The following is a 22,763-nucleotide window of genomic DNA, read 5'->3' on the forward strand; positions in this document are numbered from 1 at the left end:
TTGCTACACGCATCTTGCTACACGCACCTTACTACACACATCCTATATGTTTGAACTCAGAGTGGTTCCTATTCATAGCATGGCGCTCGGGTCGAAACGTTGGAAGAGTTAAATTCTTAGGATGTTCACTACTATGGTTTTTAAGATGCTTTAATAATTTTTTTATGCTTTTAATCTCAACTGAGCACTACCATGTCCTTAGACTACCATTTCCTCCATGCTGTTGTCTGTACACCCTCTCCCCTTTCCTTCCAGTTTTGTGATGTGCCGTCTCATCTGGCTCTCTGTGAGCACTAACAAAGGTGAAAATAATGAAATGCCGTGGCATAGACATAGCATGGGCAGAATGCAGATGCCATATGGGAGAGTGCGACTGAGCAGAGAATCTCTTTTAACAACACTGGACTTCTTAGCAGGCTCATTTCGAAGTCCCTGTAGCCAACAACTTCAACTGCCAAGTAAATAATAAAAGAGAATACTTAACAAGTTAAAAAAAAGGCTTTGGAATCAAAGAAGAGATTTCCAGAGAAGCCAACAAATTTACTGTGTTTTACGAAATATGGCGTTTAAAGAGTACATTCCATGGGAAGGTGAGAATTCACAATATACTGGGCTGGAGTTTCCATCCGAAGATCAGAAGTGGCAGATCTGTGTGTTGGCATGTTAGGGCAGCGAGGACAATGACATAGAGTGCTGCAGAATGGAGGCTTCCATCGGAGCTGTCACCAACAGTTTCTTTCAAACGGCTCTTCATCAAAGCGCTCATTATGATGCCAATTACACAGCAAAAGAAAAGTACACCGAGTATGTGCAATGTCTTGTGAATCGCCAAGTCGTATAATTTAGAACGACAAGATTTATCTCTGAAGAGCTGTCTTTCTACTTAAGATGCATTTTACATCTTTGCATTTAGCCTGGAGATTGTAATCCTTTAATCATAATAACTTGTGAGCAATTCTTGCTCTGGATATAATGGAAGCGCTGGAGGAGTGTGTTCAAATAACAAAAGCAGTCTGGATGCATTTTAATAATTTTGTCAGTGCGGAGAATTGTCATACAGGCTTAGTAATAAGGTAGTCTGCTTTATGGTGGTAAATGAGAGAACTTTCCCCAGCCTCTGAGACCAATGCAAAATGAAATAATACATACATCCGAGTGATTAAATGCGATAAAAAGCCTTTGTGATATTATTACTATGACAAGCTCTAGATCCTGCCACTTACATCCGCCATTCGGGACTAAGACGAGAGACAAGGCTGGAATTAATAAAGTGTTAGGTTGCCTGTTTGGCAGCATTTTAGACAGTAACTGACATAAATTAAACGTATGTTCTACTTCGTGCTTAGTCGGCTGCATTATATGTGTCTGAAATCAATGCTAGGATGCATTACTGACCCTAAGAGAGTCCCAAAATGTTGGGCTGATGTCTGCTTCTTTGAATATTAACTTTTAGGTCAACTTAAATTAATAAAAATAAGAGCTGTTCTATCACCAGATTCCACAATATAAAGTGCATGTATTATTTAAAAAATCGAGACCTGATGAAGGCTGGTATACTTACGCAATAAATGTCAAAATGATTATACAGTTGTGCTCAAAAGTTTACATACCCTGGCAGAATTTTTCCTTTGTTGGCCTTGTTTCAGAGAATATGAATGAGAACAAAAAATCTTTGTCCACTCATGGTTATTGGTTGGGTGAAGCCATTTATTGTCAAGCTACTGTGTTTCTCTTTTTAAATCTTAATGACAACCAAAAACATCCAAATGACCCTGATCAAAAGTTCACATACCCTGGTGATTTTGGCCTGATAACATGCACAGAATTTGACACAAATGGATTTGAATGGCCACTAAAGGTAACATCCTCACCTGTGACCTGTTTGCTTGTAATCCGTGTGTGTGCATAAAAGCTGAGTGAGTTTCTGGGATCCAGACAGACTCTTGCATCTTACATCCAGCCACTGACGTTTCTGGATTGTGAGTCATGGGGAAAGCAAAAGAATTGTCAACGGATCTACAGGAAAAGGTAGTTGAACTGTATAACACAGGAAAGGGATACAAAGAAATATCCAAGGAATTGATAATGCCAGTCAGCAGCGTTCAAACTGTGATTAACAAATGGAAAATCAGGGGCTCTGTAAAAACCAAACCACGGTCAGGTAGACCAACAAAGGTTTCGACCACAACTGCCAGGAAAATTGTTCGGGATGCAAAGAAAAACCTACAAATAACATCAGCTGAAATTTAGGACTCTCTGAAAACTAGCGGTGTGGCTGTTTCAAGATGCACAATAAGGAGGCACTTGAAGAAAAATGGGCTGCATGGTCGAGTCACCAGAAGAAAGCTATTACTGCGCAAATGCCACAAAGTATCTTGCCTACAATATGCTAAACAGCACAGAGACAAGCCTCAAAACTTCTGGTACAAGGTAATTTGGAGTGATGAGACCAAAATTTAACTTTTTGGCCACAACCATAAACGTTACATTTGGAGAGAGGTCAACAAGGCCAATGATGAAAGGAACACCATTCCTACCGTAAAGCACGGAGGTGGATCGCTGATGTTTTGGGGATGTGTGAGCTACAAAGCCGCAGGAAACTTGGTAAAAGTTGAAGGAAAGATGAATGCAGCACGTTATCAGCATATACTGGAGGCAAGTTTGCACTTATCAGCCCGGAAGCTGCGCATGGGACGTACTTGGACGTTCCAACATGACAACGATCCAAAACACAAGGCCAAGTCGACCTGTCATTGGCTACAGCAGAGCAAAGTGAAGGTTCTGGAGTGGCCATCTCAGTCTCCTGACCTCAATATCATTGAGCCACTCTGGGGAGATCTCAAGCGTGCAGTTCATGCTAGACAGCCCAGGAATTTACAGGAACTGGAGGCTTTTTGCCAAGAAGAATTGGCAGCTTTACCATCTGAGAAAATAAAGAACCTCATCCACAACTACCACAAAAGACTTCAAGCTGTCATTGATGTTAGAGGGGGCAATACACGGTATTAAGAACTGGGGTATGTGAACTTATGATCAGGGTCATTTGGATGTTTTTGGCTGTCATTTAAGATTTAAAAAGAGAAAACACAGTAGTTTGACAATAAATGGCTTCACCCAACCAATAACCATGAGTGGAGAGTTTTTTTCAAAACAATATCAAATGATCCAGCGAAGACGGCATGTAAATAAAAATAAAACTTAGCTTTTAATTAGCAATATAAAATATTGCTCCACATGGTGTTACAGGCAAAGTGCAGCTGTGCAAAGATAAAGACCATTATTATCTTCGCACAGCTGCACTTTGCCTGCAACACCATGTGGAGCAATATTTTATATGGCTAATTAAAAGCTAAGTTTTATTTTTACCTACATGCTGTCTTCGCTGGATCATTTGATATTGTTTTTTATCCTCTCCTAGTTGCTCTGGTTGGATCCGTGCGGGGCATAGATTGCTCCACACCCCTAAAAGGTGAGCTGACTATTTTTCTTGTATTTACAAAAATTTTTTTTGTTCTCATTCATATTCTCTGAAACAAGGCCAAGAAAGGAAAAATTCTGCCGGGGTATGTAAACTTTTGAGCACAACTGTATCATCATTTCTGTAAGTTTTTCCCCAATTGTTAAATGTAATCTCGGCCCCAAAGAAATGTTTAGGAAGAGATTTAGCCACTCTGATATGGATTTGACAAGTTAGAAGTCTGAGTTCTCCATCTGAATCCTAGATTTAGACAAACCTCCGATGGAGCCATAGGGTGCTTTATAATGCTTTCCATTTGTGCTTTTTACTGACGATGACTGTCTTTAGATGGTACAGGAGCATTGCAGACTACTCGCCTGTGCCCATCTGAAAAGACAGCCACTTTCAAGAAACGTCATAAAGTGAGTTCATTTCAACTCTGGGCGTTTCACAGTAGACTGTGGCTTCATCAGGTGTTTGTCTGAATCTCTTTTTATGCCGATTGAGAAGGATCCTCTGAACACTGCAGAAACGCAGTATGAACAAGGCCTGAGAGATCTATTTATTAATATGTGCAGTTTGTATTGTGAAATCTGTCCATAGGTCCATTTTTAAGTAATTGTACTTTCATTATTACTTTGGTGTGATGTTTCACTAGGATATGCCAAAACATGATTTTGAGTATTTCAGACTCTCCATCCTATTTATCAAGGGAAATAAGTTGCTTCACACAGTGGCCACAAGTTATTTAGAGGAAGTACTTCACTGCTCCAATCAAGTGAAAATTACTGTTTTGAAGTTTCCTGCCCACGTGTAGGAGAATTGCTGTTACAGAAAAGTCCATGATAGAGCCGCAGCCCTTCTAAGGGACAGTGGGGGTCCAAGCATTAGGATCTCTATCAGTCGGTAAAGGATAGTATATCATAAAATATTCCATCACTTCAGTGATGAAACTCTTTCAAAACCAAGCTGGAGATGGATGGATGATTCAGTAAACATCTGCAGCTTCAGTCATGGAAAAATGGGCAGGGGGCACTGGACACTTCTCCTCGGGATACGCCCCATGTACACTTTCCAGGCAATTTACATACAGGACATGAACCAGTAAAGCCACTTTCGCACAATGATCGTTTGGTGAGTTTTTGATGTTGCAGATTTTCTGCAGCATTTTGGCACCCATTAAGTAAAATAGGTTGCTTCCACTTTTTTCAAAAATATGCAGCGTCAAAAACTCATCTAGGTAACATAGCCTAAAAGTTCTGTATCCTGTATTACCTGTTGTGACTATTGATGAGATTGAGGGTTTACGATGCTGCCTTTCAGATTATAGGGGTCCCAAATTGATTGCATTTGTCATTTGTTGAATTTACTAACTGAAAAACAATTAGTGCTATTGAAGTCTCATAAAACTTAATTTTTTATTAATCTAAAATAAAACCCAAAAACAATATAAAAATCAGAGTAACGCAATGTAGGGGCACTATGAGCATTTCACCCTAGGACATGCCCCCTGACGAAGCTTGGCTAAACCACTTGCGTAGTGGCCCTCCATTGTGCTACTGATCTTGTTATTAATCTAAAATAAAATAAATAAATAAATAAACAGATAAATTAAATGAAAAGCAAAGTTTTACGAGATTTCAGTAGCACCAATTTTTTTTTTTGGTTGGTGTATTAAGTATTTGGGTGCGTCTGTTACAATATTAATTACAAATGGGCTGGAATTTTTGTTGGTTCTCTTTTCCATTTGTTGCTGTTTTTTCCACATCCTCAATCCCTGATATAGTTTCTCATTCTAGCATGTAAAAAATAAAGTTATGGATTTGTTCTTAATTGCTACTTACTACGTCCATTTCCACATTATTTGAAAATATTCAGACTTTTTAGTAAGTTTATTTTCAATGTATGGAAAAGCTGCAGTCTCAAGAATATGGAATAGCAATGGCTGCTTCCAGGATTCCTCGGCAGCAGGTACATATTCAGCGCCTTGTGCCATCTGTATACCATCTGTCCACAACCTAGCATTCTGCACAATATGCCTCCATACACCTGTGTTCTTTAATACAGTTTCTTGTGGAACTCCACTTGCTGATCAGCTTGGCTTTGCAAAATTTAACCCCTTAACCGCCAATTCCCTTTTTATTTTTTTTTATTTTTTACTGACTTGAGAAATTAGAAAATTGTATAGGTGGAAATGAAGCAAGTGTCAGCTGTGTACTACAGCTTTCACCCTGCTGCATCGGCCATGATCGCTGATGTCAATAGCAACAGTGGCATTTAGAGGGTTAACGGAAGGAGAGGGCTCTCTTTTTAAGCACATTGACACCCCAATATCGTGATTGTGTCGTTCCGATGGCTGCCATCCAGGACAAACCGAGGCCAAATAATGGCCCCGATGTCTGTCAGCTATGGTGGTCTGTTAATATGTTAGCAAAATTTTAGTGGGACAATATAATTTTTCATTTCATTCACTCCACTTTGCGTTAAAGTTTGTGAGGGTTAACAAACTTCCTCTCTGCAGTTTTAAATACTTTGAGGGAGTGTTGTTTTTTTAAAAAAAAAAATGGCATCAATTTTGGGGATTGTCCAATAAACAGGTCCCTTAAAGTCACTTCAAAACTAAATAGGTCTCTAAAAAATATATTTCCTTGAAAAAAAAGAAAATGAACAATTGCTGCTAAACTTTTAACCATTTTAACATCCAAAGTAAAAGGACATTTGAGAAATGATACTGACGTAAAGTAGACACATGGGAAATGTTATCTATTAATGTTTTTGTGCCTGACCTTCGGGTTGGAGAGTATAAATATTCGAGGTTTGCAAATTGCACATTTTTTACATTTTTCAGCAAATATCTGATATTTTAATAAACAAACCCAAAACGTATCGATCTAAATTTAACACTAACATAAGATGTAATGTGTCTTCAAAAAAACATTTTCAGAATCACTGGGATTTGTTGATGCGTTTCAGAGTTTTTACCGCAAAAAGTGATATATCAGGTTTTTAAAATTTGTCTTGGTTACTAAGCGGTTGGTATCTGCTGCAATAATTGGAAGTCATCTTAAATAAAATACTTAAGGAACATCTCACTGTTATCATTTGAGGGCTATTTTGCAGGTATATGGCGAGTTATTTCTATTATTCTTACTATCACTTTAGTCCTCAAGTTGTGTCTTCAATGTCCCGGCACTGACTGACAGCCCGCTCAGCAGTTCATCAACACTAAGCCGGCTGTCAGTCAGTACTGGGGTCATGGCTACAGCCGCCTCTCTCTATTTACTGAGCAATGACTAAAGCCGCGCCCCTGTGACTGAAAGCTCGAAACTGCCGCTAGGAATAAAGTTTATTGCCACACGGCCACATAGCTTTAGAACGCTCTTAACCTGCAGATTAACACCATATCTGCAGGTTAATAACTTTTTTTCACAGGACAAGTTCCCTTTAATTTCTGTTCTAAATTTTAATGTTTTTTTTTGTACTAACAGGACAATATTGAGTTATTTTTACTTTAGTAAATAGTGTTCCTGAATGATATCATTGTACTATTATAGAAGTGGACTTGAGTACGGAGAATCATTCTTGCAAATGTTCTTCCAAAATCTTTGCAGCCTAGTCTTCCATGTTCTTGTGTGGCGCCTTCTAAAACCCACATATGCCATTCTGACAAGATCTAGTGAATACGCGGGCACTTTCATCCCTCTTAGGTCATATTCTGAAGATATCATTTGATCTTACACTCCTGGTTCTGGGACATCCAGCACAAATTTTTGAGTTTTGAGTGCTGCTGCTTACAATAAAGCTACAAGCTGGGAATAGAAACTTATTTCGGCGTCAGGTATTTTAGAGACTATTTGCGAGACTAGTATACAATATATTGTGAAAAGGTGCGTTCTTTCAGGCGACAACTGTGTCTCCAGACACCATGTGTACTCAACTAGGAGAGGAGAACGACACTGATTATAAATTAGCTCGGCCCAATGATGTTGATGAATAGTCTGGAGACTGTAAGGTAGCTAACGGACACATAGTTTATGGGAAGTATGTATCACAGAGATGGCTGTCCTATGTGATGTAATCCAGGAATGTTGCTCTAGTGCATGTAAGCACTAAGAGGACTGTTTGGTGCATCTGGGACCGCGTTACGGGTAGTTGGAGAGATGGGCTGGTCTGGCTACCCACATATCTCATCTCTGGGTATGGTTAAGAGTTTAAAATGGAGTCCATTGTTTGACACATGGTCTGTGTTTGGAGGGAGAAGGCCTCCTGTGTGTGGTTGTCTCCAGACTGAGCCGGTGTACTGGACGCTATACAGCCTTTGTGCCTACAGGACTGGCTAACCAGAGACTTTGCTTAAAGGACTGTTTACTTTGTTTGCCTGCGCTAAAGGCGGTTTGTTTTCCTTTTGCTTTTGACCGGTTTATGAAGCAATAAACTGTCTTGTACATTTTTAATGAAAACGCTTCCTGTTTGCCTCCCGACGCACCCAAGTGAGTAGAAACCCTACAAGATCCACATACAAATCAATTTACTGATCATTTCTGCAGAAATCGGTGGGTTCAGCTTCCTTTGATATATATGGCGATTCAGCTTCCTTTGATATATATGGCAATGGAGACTGGAAAATAACTTGGATAGTTGACGTCACTTCTACAGATATCCGGTCTTTCTTACCTCCTGATATGGTAGTGACCGGGGCTGGTGACATCACTTCTACAGATATCTGACCATGCTTACCATTTGATAGCAGTAGTGATTGGGGCTGGTGACATCACTTCTACAGATATCCAACCCTGCTTACCGCCTGATAACGGTATTAATCGGGCTGGTGACGTCACTTCTACAGATATCCAACCCTGCTTAACGCCTGATAACGGTATTAATCGGGCTGGTGACGTCACTTCTACAGATATCCAGCCCTGCTTACTGCCTGATAACGGTATTAATCGGGCTGGTGACGTCACTTCTACAGATATCCAACCCTGCTTACCGCCTGACAACGGTAGTGATCGGGCTGGTGACGTCACCTCTACAGATATATTTCCCTACTTACTGCCTCATAACGGTAGTGATCGGCCTGGTGACGTCACTTCTACAGATATCCAACCCTGCTTACCGCCTCATAACGGTAGTGATCGGCCTGGTGACGTCACTTCTACAGATATCCAACCCTGCTTACCGCCTCATAACGGTAGTGATTGGCCTGGTGACGTCACTTCTACAGAAATCCAACCCTGCTTACCGCCTCATAGCGGTATTAATCGGGCTGGTGACATCACTTCTACAGATATCCAACCCTGCTTACCGCCTGATAACGGTATTAATCGGGCTGGTGACGTCACTTCTACAGATATCCAACCCTGCTTACTGCCTGATAACGGTATTAATCGGGCTGGTGACGTCACTTCTACAGATATCCAACCCTGCTTACTGCCTGATAACGGTATTAATCGGGCTGGTGACATCACTTCTACAGATATCCAACCCTGCTTACTGCCTGATAACGGTATTAATCGGGCTGGTGACGTCACTTCTACAGATATCCAACCCTGCTTACCGCCTGACAACAGTAGTGATCGGGCTGGTGACGTCACCTCTACAGATATATTTCCCTACTTACTGCCTCATAACGGTAGTGATCGGCCTGGTGACGTCACTTCTACAGATATCCAACCCTGCTTACCGCCTCATAACGGTAGTGATCGGCCTGGTGACGTCACTTCTACAGATATCCAACCCTGCTTACCGCCTCATAACGGTAGTGATCGGCCTGGTGACGTCACTTCTACAGAAATCCAACCCTGCTTACCGCCTGATAACGGTAGTGATCGGGCTGGTGACATCACCTCTACAGATCTTTCCCTACTTACTGCCTCATAACGGTAGTGATCGGCCTGGTGATGTCCCTTCTACAGATATCCTTCAGATATTGTGCACCTTTCCAATATAAATAGGATTACCTCTTTAATCTCACTGTGTACGGACTAATGATTCCAGTAAATTAGTTCTGGTTTTAGTTAGTTAAAAATCGAAGAAATAAATGTATAGCTCTTATACTGTAAAGTATTGCTTTCGGCATGAAGGCGACTTGTCATGCAGTGGATAATAGAGGGTCTATGACAGAGAAGCTGAATGTTGTTAGCTGCCCAGACCCTATAAAAATAGCCGTCACGCTGTACCAGAACTGACTCTATGAATGGATTTCTCATTTATGTCTGTAATTGATGTGTTGATAGCTCTCCTCCTCTATATATGTGTGCATTTGTAAAGTAATTCACCGTAAAATGCATCTGACTTGCAAGTTTATTTCCCAGCGCAGTGTTTGGGGAAAGTATTGCTAATAGATCGGGGAGTTTCAGGCCAGCAGTGGTGAAAGGAGTATTATTTTCATCGAGACCATTCTTCTATGTCAGAGAGCATTCTTTATAAATTAACTTTTGAAAAAACAGCTCTTGAAATCTGCAAACCTTTCAGTAGCAATGATGTTCTGTTTCTTTCAGGTACGTCTGCAGTCTGGTTTACTATGGTCTGACCTTAAATGCAGGAGAGCTGAAAGGCAATCTATACATGAACGTGGCATTGTATGGCCTTGTAGAAGTCCCTGCTTTTCCTCTCTGCTTATTTTTCATTGAAAAGTCTTGGTAAGTATCATAAGATTATGTTCTACATCATTATTCGTAATATACCGATTAGCTTCCAGACTTCTAAATCTGACAAGAACACCAAAATAAAAATTATATTTAGGACATGTCTAGACAGACGGTTCTAATTATTTTATATTAAGATCAGTCTGACTGATGTCTTGTGATTTACTGTTCTTTAACTTTCCCTGAAAGTTCTGCCATATGCAAATGTCTAGACACTTTGTTTTTTTTACAATGGTGGCCTGTGATACTTTCACTCCCAAGTAAAATTCTTCTCGAGAGACTATCATAAACTATGGCCGTCACTGGGATCACAGTTCCCTGTGGCTTCTTGTTCAGTTTGTTGCTATAGATCTGTGGCGCCCCTGAGGGTTCGACCGCCACAGGGATGCGGCACCTCTTTAATGGGGTGTGGTGTTCCTCCTTCGAGGTAAGAACGGTGCGATGGTCAGGACCCCACCTCCACATCCAACACCACACTTCTCCCACCATAGGGGGCTAGTAGGCACTAGAGTGCTGCCCCTACTGGAAATTGGGAGACTGGGGAACCAAGAGATAGGGGGAACCAATTTGTGGGTGAGTGTGGAGGACTCACATTTAGTTACACTTAATATTTCATATTTAATAAACAGCCATCTTGGCTCGTGGTTCTTTGATTGTGATCTCCATCCCTGAACGTGGCTTCTGTGTGAACCTGCAGCGGATGGAGACACGGCCCTCGTACTCTGGCCTTGGGTCGAGGGGCAGGTTGGAGTAAAGAAATGTCTCAAACCCGGTCAAGGACCATAACCAAGAAGGCCTGGAGCTTAGGAGTGTAGCTCCACCGCAAAAGGATCCCAGGGGGATGCAGACGGAGCGGTATATGCCACCTGTCCTCGCTATTCTGGCCTAGTCAGAGGGATTCCAGCTGCAAGAGGGGTACCGGCCCCCGACACCTGACTTTGCTACTCTGCGTCCTAGTCAGGGAAGCCCGGCAGACCCTGAGGATCCCACCGGGTAACGGATGGAGCGGAGCTGCCACACGTACCCTTTTTCTGAGCGAAGTCCAGAGGGAGACCCGGCCTATCTACACACACAGACAGGAAGGGACCTGGTCTGAAGTCTAGGAACACTCTGGTGCGGGGTCCTGATTAAGCACTTGAATTACTCGGAGGTTGTTGGACCCCCGTTCCTGGTGACCGCAGAACTCCGTGAGGAGCAGGGAGAAGCCTTGCAGCTGTACACTCTAACGTGAGTAAAAACCCTGGAAGTCGACCCCTATGGCCTCCGGACTTTTTATTTCTGCACTGCACCGCACCACGCAGCACCAGACCTCCTACACTACAACACGCTCCATCCTTGTCTCTGCCTGGGGCCCTGCTCCGCCTGTGGGGAGTAGTAACAACGACTGCTGTCACAACATCCCGCCTCAGAGGACTGCAGCAGCGCTGGTGGCCTTCACCAGGTACCACAGGTGGCGTAGTCGATAGCAACCACTCAACCCTGATAGCCCGTACCACCCTTTTTAATGTGACGGCCCTGGGCACGGAACGGGTCCAGGCCACTTCTACCACCCCACCAAACATCTGACCCGGCTCCGAGTAACCCCTCATCTTCCCAGGGTAGGGCTGCGAGCGTCACAGATCAACTTCAGGGAACATCAAATATGTCTTTCTTCTTCCATAGCCGATTTTTGTGTGTGGTGGTTAAGGTTCTATTTTGCTTGTCTATCTGGCCGTAAATCTGAATGCTCCCCACTTCTCTGGTGGTACCTAATATCCTGCAGTGATCTTTTTCATTATTCACATCCCCTTTAAGCACTGTCTTTGTAATCTGCCCTCCACACCATCTAAAAAAAAACATTTTAATGTTTTCCTGCCTATTCTGTCATGTAAACCCTCTTTCTCCCAAAATCTATCTCCAGGCCAATATCACACGAACATTTATAAATAGATTGTATTTCTGTTGGATAACCAAACTGACATTCTAGGTATCTATGAAGCTGTCTGTTGACATAATCAGACATGTGATCTTGCTGAGACTTGTTCCCATAGTGAAATTACACTCTTTTTAAAATATCCTAACCCTGTGGGGAAGGGCAGAGTAGAGAGAACCGAAATTCAGGAGCTGTATGCTGTCTGATTAATGTCAGAAGCAGCAGCACAGCCAGCTATGTGCTGGAGTTGCAAAGTTTCTACATGAGCAAAATAGTAAGACATTTTTAATAAATTCTATTTAGAAAGTTGTCTCATTTTTCATTAAAAATGCAAATGAACAATAGTAAAATAGTGCACAGGTTTCCTAAACCTTTTATGAATTGTGTTCATACTTTTAACTGAATTGAAACACAGTATATAATTAGCGCTTTAGTTTTACTCCTATTTTAAGACTGGTTTTCAGCTGCGATCTTGAAACTGAGGAATTGAAATGCATTTGTATATTAGAAACATGCATGAAGTTTTTTTTTGAAAATATGGAATATGAGCAAAACTAATGGTTTGTTTATTATGCACCAAATCTATGTGGAAATGCGAAGGATGTTTAGAAAAACTATTTAAAAAAGCCATACTTTACTAAATCCTTATCAAAAGATCGTCTTATCAGCACTAGTATTAGTTTTCCTACCATGTCAAATAATGGCATAATGATCTACTATCACTGACTGATCAGTATTGTATCACCTGCTGGGATCTCCGCTGATCGTTTTGATAACTGGGTCTATGAGCTCATCAATTTTTTTCTTCATAGGGCCTCTCTTGAGTTATATAGGGATGGATTGCAGTTTTTATATCAGTGATATTGGACGGGTTCCCTCCTGATCAGATATCCATTAGCGATGATTCTCTGGTGTTTTAGGGATCAATGAAGGTCCCGTTGAATAGGTGAAGCCTCAGTTATTGAGCTATGAAAATGTCCAGAAATGCTTGAAAAAGCAATACATTTTTGGTTCATTGCTTTAGAAAATAACCTGGATAGAACCAAAATATCAACGCAAAGTCAGATAAATCACATTTTGTGCTTAGGTTAGTCTTCACTGTTGTGCATGGCTCGGACAACTTGTTGGGAAAAATGTAGAACATCAAGACAATGGGAATTTTTGTAATTGGCATATGACGTTTTATACCTCAAGCGTAACACTTGTGTAGACATCATGTGTTGTTTTTTTTTTTTAAATCTACTTCTCAAGCTGTTTTTCCATCTTTCTCCTGTCACTTAGTCGTGGGTTTTATGAATGTCCCTCACTGTTAATAACTTGTGCAGCATGAGAGCACTAACGGCAATCGCTGGAGGAGATGTGGCGTCTGTCCGTCAAGGTGTGATTACAAAGTGGAGCTTTCCTGGTTCGTCCACAGATTATTAACAAACACAGCATCGCACCATATTCAATTGCTTGGTTGCTCCGCTGCATCTTCCCTTTCTTCTGAGAGTCTTTAAATAATGCACAGCAGAGAGGAGGTAAAGACAATTCTCTCTCTGTGTGTCAGAATGTGTGTGAAGACTCATGTGGTGGGGGACATACTGCTTGACATTGTAGACTGCATGTTTTCACTGCTTGCTTGACATTTGCCTCGGTATACAGTAGCTAAGACGTTGGTGTTTTCGAAAGTCCTTCAGATTTTCTGGTGAATATTTTCTCATTTGCCCTAATTGATCATACGTCGACATGTTTGAGCTGTTGCCTAAGAACAGACACAATAGTAATAGGGAGACAATGGCGTGTCTTTTCCAAGGCTAATATTGTTACCAGCCAGCCATAGGATTAGCAGATACTGGCCTGCCCATTCCTGATTTACAATCCTGCGTTTCATCATTACCAAGTACAAAAAAACCAAGATTGCGTGAATTACTTAGCAGACAAGTAATGAATGCCTTACCATTAACTCCTTATACAGTATATACCAGGACAGGTCTAGATACAGTAGGTAAGAGGACTAAGTATAGGTTGGATGGTAGACCACCGAAGAGCGTGTTTATACAGCTTCAATTCTGACCCAGGGCGTTCTTATAGAGTCAAACTGATTTGATTTTATAACTGAGTGATATATTTTAAGTTTCTGATTTCCTTAATCCTACAGTATGGTACCGCCAATGGTGACGCGTTTTGCACCAAAATACCCACTATGGTATCATATATACATAGATGAAAATGTGAGTGCTATATCCTTCATTGAAAATGAGACAATATTGCAAGGGAGAGAGGAGAGAAGCAATGCAAAAAGGGATATGCACATCAAATAGCCAAAAGTATACAAATATATTCAAAAAAGATGAGTGCAGACACGTGAAAACATTAAAAACATTTAAAAACGAATGACCGAAAAGACCATGTCCACAAAAGGTTGATATATTATAGGTGGGGATCAGGAACAGCCCTGCCTAGTGACATTTTTGATCTGGGTGGGCTGAGAGGATGCATGCTAGTTTAAATGGGGTTATTGGATGAATTTAACATTTCAAATTGAAGACTGTAAGGGAGCAGATATAACACAAATCACAGACTATGAAGAGCCATCCTAGAAGTTTGAACGCCTTCTCTACCTCAGTGCTAAAAAGAGCTCTTAAAGAGGTTGTCTGAGAATAAGATAAAATGGCATCCCTGATATAGTTCAAACTGAAGCCCGTCCTAGTCACTACTGGTTGCAGACTGAAGACATACAGCTCCAGAGACCTGTGTCTCAACTGACATGAGCTGTATCACCTGAATTTCATTTAGCAGCCGGCAGCACAAAGGGGGTTTTCTCCTGTGTCCTCCTCGTCAATGTTTTTGTTTCCCAGTTGGACTTGGGAATAGTGCGCTTTATAGCAGTACACAGAGACTATCAGACTGATGAAAGAGAAGGTGGATGAAGATTGATATCTCCTCGCCGATTACAATGTGGGTTAAAACATTTCTTGACGTATAACAGCCGTGCTCCCAGCCACTGACTCGGTATGTGTGATACAGCTCTTTTCAGTTGAGACACAGGTCTCAGGAGTTATATGCCTTCAGTCTGCCGCCCATCCTGACACGTGACTAGGATGGGCTGCAGTTAGAATTGTAACAGGGACTCCATTTTCTCTTATTCTTGGAGAATCCCTTTAAGTCCTGTTCAATCTGTCTGTCAATTGCCATATTAATGATGCCTTCCTCTTGCTGATGTGAGATAGATCACACCTTGTCCTTTTCGACAAGTGAATGAATCCCGAGGTTTGAGTGCGTTGCCAGTGCTTTCATTAAAAAAAAAACCTTTAAATCCAAGTTTAAAGGGAATCAGTCTGCAGGTTTTTGGCATGTTATCTGAGGGCAGCATAATGTTGGGGGAGAGCGCCTAAGTCCAGCGATGTGCCACTTTCTCAGCTGCTTGCTGTAGTTTGAATACAATAAATGTTTTTATCAGCAGATGATTATCACTATTTGACTAGGTGTCGCATGGAAGGCAGTCAGCAAATCTGCAGTCCAGTAAGTGACATCACTGGAATCAGGCTCTCTGCCCCTATATCATGCTGCCCTCAGATTCGATAACAAAAACTTGCTTACATGCCGATGTCCTGGTTCACAGAGGTGTACACCACTCATCCACGCTCATGATTCATGATGAGTGGTGGTGTTCACAGAGGTGTACAGCACTCGTCCGGAGCTCCGGATTCATGATGACGATGGTGTTCACAGAGGTGTACACCACTCGTCCAGCGCTCCTGATTCATGATGAGCGGTGCTGTTCACTTTGCCACAAATCTTACTCCAGCAAGAACTAGAGTAGGATTTATGGCAAATCGCACCCAGAAGTATACACCACTCATCCTAAGTCATGAAAAGGCTTGTGCCTCTTGATGAATCGAGCCATTTGTTTGAGTACGACAAAAAAACTTCATCTGCACATAGCCTGACAGCCTTTAATGAGCTGACTCAAAACTTATTGTAAATGTTGAGATTACAGAATTAATAAATAAGTCTGGTAATTTTAATTAATTAAATTGAGTAGCTTACAGAATGTTTTGAAGGATAATTTTGACCACAATTTCAATTTAACTTTCCAAACCATATTAAATGGAACTTTGCAAGTTATACTTGTCTTTTCCATCCCTAACTTTAATAACCTCCGCTACTTCCTACATCCTCCAGGCTAGATTAGTATATACATGATTGCTTATTACTGCTCCATATAGACAGAATGCTTAGCTAATGACAAACACCCCCGTTTGGGTCTGCGTGGATTAGAGGTGCTATCATCTATAATTTTACAGTCATACATCAGAGGGATATAATGTCACTCTCTAATGCAGCATTACATTATCAGATGTTCTTTTAGTTGTGCTCGCTCCGTAACCTCAACTTCTAATATCATTAGGACCAGGCCGGGATTGTACTTGCGTATGTTTCGTTATCATTATTATTTTATTTATTTATTGTTGTGTTTTTGTTTTTATGTAAATTTTGCTTTAATATATTATTTTTTTTTGCTGAATAATATTTGATATATAATATACATTTGATATACCATAAAAGTCTGATTACTGTGAGTTTGACCACTGGGATATGTAAATGGAGGAGAGCCCAATTGTCATGCACGCCTGTTTCTACATGTGCTATATACAATCATGGAGACTGAGCGCGAGTATGGGCATTTCTCCGCTATAAGCAGGGGATGGACACTCCATTTCTTCAGATTGGTTGGAGATCCTGATGGTCGGACCCGTATTGATAACATTTTTCTCATATTCTCTGGTAATGGCATAGCAGAGAAAACCATTGTATCTAGCTATGTAAGGCTAGAGTCACACAACTGTATCCTCCACATCCGAGAAAATTTGTCCGATTTTGCTGATCAGACTCTGAACCGATTTTTCTTGCAGGTGGAGGAAAAAAAAAAATTCTCCACCTTCTATATATTGTCAGTCCGTGAAAATCTGAGCTCACTTGGATGTCATCAGAGTGCAGTCCAATTTTTTTTTTTTACATGGATCCAAAGAGCCGAATGGGCGAGTGCCATCCGATTGATGGAGGTAAATCGTGCATGCTACAATTTATTTCCTCGGACCAAACTAAGGTCCAAGGAAAAAGTTGGATATGTGCACAGCCCCCTAAAATAAGAAAGGGACAAGTGCAATCCGTCAAAAAGACCGACAGCACTCGTCTGATTTTTACAGTTGTGTGCACTTACCCTAATAGTAATAGCATCCATTACTGGTTCAAGAGAATTGATCAAGGCTTTTCCAAAATGTCATGGCGTTGGAGAGGTTTATATTATGTTACACACCAATTTTATGTCACTTTTCTAATGCGTATTCAAAAGTGTGCACCGTTATCCATGCACATGAGCTATAAGCCAGACCTATGAATTCCAACTTTTTAAAAAGTTGCAAAATAAAAAAAAGTTGCATTTCTCACTCTAGTAGGGGATAGCATAAAAATGGAAAACCGCTCTAGACAGAAATGTTAGATGGATAGATCTAACAAAGCCCCAAATTTATAAAACATCGTACAAGATAACGGAAAACTTACAACACGAAATTACTAGTGTTGAGCGAGCACTAAAATGCTCGGGTGCTCGAAGCTCGGGCCGAGCTCGCCGTGATACTCGGGTGCTCGACCCGAGCAACGAGCCCAATGTTAGTCTATGGGAGACTAGAGCATTTTTGCGGTGGCACCCCCGGCAGTCTTTTAAAAGCCTAACAAGTGCCCAAAACGATAGTGACAGTGCTCAAATAACATGGGGACAGCATGGGGATCGCCCCAGGAAGCATTTCTGACCCCCAGGTCACTGCTGTCAACAACGTGGTCAGAGGTATTAAGCCACTTTTACAGGCTCACAATAAAACGTTCAAAAACGAAAGTGAAACTTTTTTTCCTGTGAAATATGTTAAGGAACATCCTATCCAGGGTAAAGACTTGTGTATAAGTTAAAATAAATGACCAAAAACAAAAATACTCCTCCACACCTTCGGCTATGTTCACAAGTAGCATTTTTTATGCTTTTTTGCACTTTTGTATTGCTTTCAACTATGACAAATGCATTCACCGTGAAATGTCATTTTAACATTTTACAACCTTATCTGGCCATGTGCTGTGTGACACATGCATAAAGTGCTGAAAAGACAAGGGAACAGCATGGGGAAGACCCCTGGAAGCATCTCTGACTCCCAGGTCACTGTCTAAAAGTGTGCCCATCATAAGTGATCCTTACCGCATCAGAAGATGCAGACTTGCAACTATCCCCATGCAAGTTCTAGTCCCAGGGCAGTGTTCAATTGTACCTCCCCCATTCCTTGCAATACAAGCTCAAGTATGCTTCCTGCCACCCACCCACGCCCAGGCTGCAATACCATACTGCTTGCTTGCTTGAACTTGAAATTGGGCCTTTTAGGCATGTGGAGGCGGAATCTGGCCACCACGTCATGGCTGTGTTGGCGGCCTGGAATCCATACTCAGTCCCCAGCCGCCCGGCGGCCGGGTGTCCACACACGGTCCCCAGCCGCCTGGGGGCAGCCGGGTGTCTATAAACGGTCCCCAGCAGCCCCTATTTCTCCTTGGAACATACCCCCACACACTTTTCTTAGCCCGGCCTGCTTTAGGCAGCATTGGACGAGCCCACCAGAGAACCAGACTCCTCCGTTGGGCCCTGACTTCTCCATCGGTGGAGTTGAGAGTGCCAAGGTGAGGAGCATGATGATGATGACAGAAGTTAGCATCTGCTATGTTTTCTTTTAATGCAAGTGTAAGTGTGCAGCCTGCCACCCACCCACCCCCAGACTGCAATTCCATACTGCTAGCTTGCACTTGAAATGGGGCCTTTTAGTTTGGAGGAGGCCGAAGCTGGCCACTACCTCATGGCTGCTTCGGCAGCGAGGTATCCATACTCAGTCCCCAGCCGCCCCTATTTGTCCTGGTGTGCCTTATACATAAGATTAAGCGCGTATACCAAAACATTACCTGTGCCCTCCCCAGTGCATTTAGTGGGAAGGAGAGCCTATTCCGCTGTAGTATGTGCATGCCAAACCCCTGTTCATGGTACATGCGAAGATGCCTCCCACCTTGCACCTGTCATTGCAGACTTGCAACTATCCCCATTCAAGTCCTTGTCCCAGGGCAGTGTTCAGTTGTACCTCTCCCATTCCTTGCAATGCAAGCGCAAGTATGCAGCCTGCCACCCACCCACCCCCAGGCTGCAATACCATACTGCTTGCTTGCTTGCACTTTAAATTGGACCTTTTAGGCATGTGGAGGCGGAATCTGGCCACCACGCCATGGCTGTGTCGGCGACCTGGTATCCATACTCAGTCCCCAGCCGCCTGGTGGCCGGGTGTCCCCGCTTGCTCCACAGCCTCCAGGGGGTGGCCGGGTGTCCATACTCGGTCCCCAGCCACCCCTATTTGTCCCGGTAACCTTTCCCACGCTTTTCTTAGCCTGGCCTGCTTTAGGGCAGCATTGGCCGAGCCCACCGGACTATCAGACTCCTCCGGTGGGCCCTGGCTTCTCCATCAGGGGAGTTGAGAGTGCCAAGGTGAGGAGCATGATGAGGATGATAGAAGTTAGCATCTGCTTTGTTTTGTTGTAATGCAAGCGCATGTATGTAGTAGCGGCTAGGCCTGAGGTGGTCAGCGTTTTGGCGCATATCCTACCTCCTCCGAGGATTGCTGGATGTTTTCCTGCTACTATCCAAGTTCTATGACTCCCGTTAAAACAAAGCTTCAGGTGATAAATGATGGATGAGGTAGTGGCAAAGGAGAAAGAGCAGGCGGAACAGGGACCATTCACATCAATATCAGGCCAGTCAACCAGATATGTCTTGTAGGATATGTTTCTGTAACAAAAGGAGCGGTTCGGCTACACAGTTATAGGGCATACAGTGAGTGCAATGCCTACCAAAAATTTCGAGGCACTCCAATGCCCCTTGGAAATGACATGGAGGTCAGAGGGCGTTAACTAAACCTTTTTTTCCATTTATAGCAACTGGGTCTCCCGTGCACTGTTGGCCTAAGCAGTGAATGGAAGGCTTTCCAAAAATTATGAGGAACTACAATGCCCCTTACAAGAGCCATGTGTGGCACCCCAGGGGTCTGGTCACCACAGTAATAGAGATATTACGTCGGAGAGCAAGTGGGTGGTTTCCTGGTCAGGATCCCTTAAACATGCAACATCCTCCTGCCCCAATCCTGGGAGGGGAGAATTCTGCCCTTATTAACTGGATCTGGGGCGGGGTTGAGTGAGTCAGAGAACAGTCAGAGTCAGAGTGAGAGCAAGGGAAAGTAACAGCAAGGAGCTCTGTAGGAGCTAGGAGCTAAAGACCAGGGGCTGGAAGCTGAGCAGAGCTCGCCCTGGCAGAAGACAATTGGAACCGGACACAGGAGTCCGAAGCTGTGAGAACTTATATATCCAGCAGCAGAAACCAGCCGGCAGGGGATTTCAGGTCCTCTGGCCATAGAAGCCCGGAGGCTCAGTCACAAGCTAGGGACCAGCACCGCCGTCGTGGAGCGGAAGCTAACAGAAGGCCCCAAGTCACCAGCCATACGGGTGAGCACTACACGGTACACTCAGGGACGTGGGCTACTTCTACCCGCTTACAGCAAGGTAGCCAGGAAGAGTGCAGACAGACGGGGAGGCCTATAACTCCACCTGGCCAGGGGAACTCCTGCTTGCTCACAGACTGACCAGGCCTCTTATGCTAGCCAGTACTCCCGGGAGGGTCTACCTTATAATCATCAGTAAAGACCCTGAACTGCACTGCAAAGACTCTGAGTCATTCCTGCTGCGCTCGTGCACCATCACCCCCATCATCCACACTCACTGCCCTGAGGCTATACTCCTCCCGAGGGGAGTTATCCCATTCTATGCTGCGCACACAACACCAGCCTCAGCGGTCTGCCTCGCAGCGGTGGTACTCCCTGACCGCAATCCACGGGTGGCTCAGTCGGACAATTAACCTCAAAGCCTAAGAAAGACTGCCACTGGTTTGACCAGCCTGAGCCACGGGACCGGGTCACCGCCACGGAGACTACAGACCCCAGAGACCCTGCAGCGGGTATCCCACACACGTGTACACACGGCCCAGGGGGTACGTCACATGCAGTACAGAATATTACAAACTTAAGTCCCATTATTGGGGAGTGGGTGTCCATTGGTATTTGCTTATGCTTTCCAAGCTAAAGCTGCCAAAAATTAGGACGGAGCAACTTGCAATGCCCTTTACAAGAGCCATGCAGTACAGCATATTACAAACATAAGTCCCATTATTGGGGAGTGGGTGTTCCATGGTATTTGCTTATGCTTTCCCAGCAAAAGCTGCCAAAAATTAGGACGGAGCAACTTGCAATGCCCCTTACAAGAGCCATGCAGTACAGCATATTACAAACATAAGTCCCATTATTGGGGAGTGGGTGTCCCATAGTATTTGCTTATGCCTTGCAAGCAAAAGCTGCCAAAAATAAGGACGGAGGAACTTGCAATGCTGGCACCCTGGTGGTATAGTGGTGGTGGAGGCTGAGGATAAGGAGAAGAAGATTAAACAGCCGAAACGAGGAAGCGTATACCCATGTGTGGGTGTGAAGCGGTGCATGTGAATACACCTCCCGAAATAACACAGTGGATTTGACTTTATGTTACTCTGCTGTCATTTGGTGGTGATGAGAAGTCTGGCCCAATCCAGCCCTTGTTCATTTTGATAAGGGTCAGCTTGTCAGCATTGTCAGTTGACAGGCGAGTGCGCTTATCAGTTATTATTCCCCCAGCGGCACTAAAAACACGCTCCTATAACACGCTAGCGGCAGGGCAGGCCAGGACCTCCAAGGCGTACAGAGTGAGTTCATTCCAAGTGTCCAGCTTGGATACCCAACAATTAAAAGGCACAGAGGAATCACGGAGGACGCTGGTACGATCGGCAAGGTACTCCCTCACCATCTTTTGAAACTTTCCACTCTTTGTGAGAGTACCCCGCGCCTCAGGGCCTGTAAGCTGGGCGGGTGTCAGAAAACTGTCCCAGAATGTTGACAGTGTTCCCCTGCCTCTGCTGGATTGGAGTTGCATCTCTCTCGCCTGTACGCCTTGGTTGGGCAACGAACTGTGACCTCTGCCGCTAGCGTGTTCAGATGGGAATTTTTTTAAGAGTTCTGCAGCAAGGGCCTTCTGGTATTGCCCCATTTTTGTAGACCTCTCCACCTCAGGAATAAGAGAGTGAAAGTTCTCCTTGTAGCGGGGGTCTACAAGTGTCACCAACCAGTAATGACTGTCACCCAACATTTTGACAACGCGAGGGTCACGGTTAAGGCAGCGTAACATAAAGTCAGCCATGCGTGCCAGACTGGTAATGGGCAAGATTTCCGTGTCCTCACCAAGATGACGACTGACCATGCTCTCCTCCTCCTCTTCCTCCTCCCCCCTGTCCTCAGGCCACCCACGCTGAACTGACGGTATGACACTTGTACAGGTACTACCGTCTACAACGCATGATAGCAGCTCCTGTTCTTCCTCCTCCTCCTCCTCCTCCTCCTCTCCCTCATTGTCCCCCAATGCACGTTGGGATGAGATGAGGCTGGGCTGTGTGTAATCGCCCGCTACGGCTTCTTGATCCATCTCATCATACTCTGGCTGCAATGCCTCCTCTTTAATTCTCTGCAGAGAGCGTTGCAAAAGACAGACAAGTGGGATGCTGACACTAATGATGGCGTCATCGCCACTCACCATCTTGGTGGCCTCCTCAAAGTTTGTC

General features: G+C 43.5%; 1 protein-coding gene across 2 annotated transcripts in view; it reads left to right on the top strand.

Moving 5' to 3' along the window:
* LOC141273561 (solute carrier family 22 member 15-like) overlaps nucleotides 1–22,763 on the top strand; it is a 270,371-nt gene that overhangs the window by 68,999 nt on the left and 178,609 nt on the right. For both annotated transcript variants that reach the window (XM_073685577.1, XM_073685576.1), the window contains exon 7: nucleotides 9,958–10,098. In XM_073685577.1, the coding sequence (XP_073541678.1) occupies nucleotides 9,958–10,098 (141 nt within the window). The remainder of the gene's footprint in view (nucleotides 1–9,957; nucleotides 10,099–22,763) is intronic.

The sequence above is a fragment of the Phyllobates terribilis genome, unplaced genomic scaffold (assembly GCF_046119375.1).
Source record: "Phyllobates terribilis strain yellow unplaced genomic scaffold, ASM4611937v1 Scaffold_5__5_contigs__length_657084704, whole genome shotgun sequence".
NCBI lineage: Eukaryota > Metazoa > Chordata > Amphibia > Anura > Dendrobatidae > Phyllobates > Phyllobates terribilis.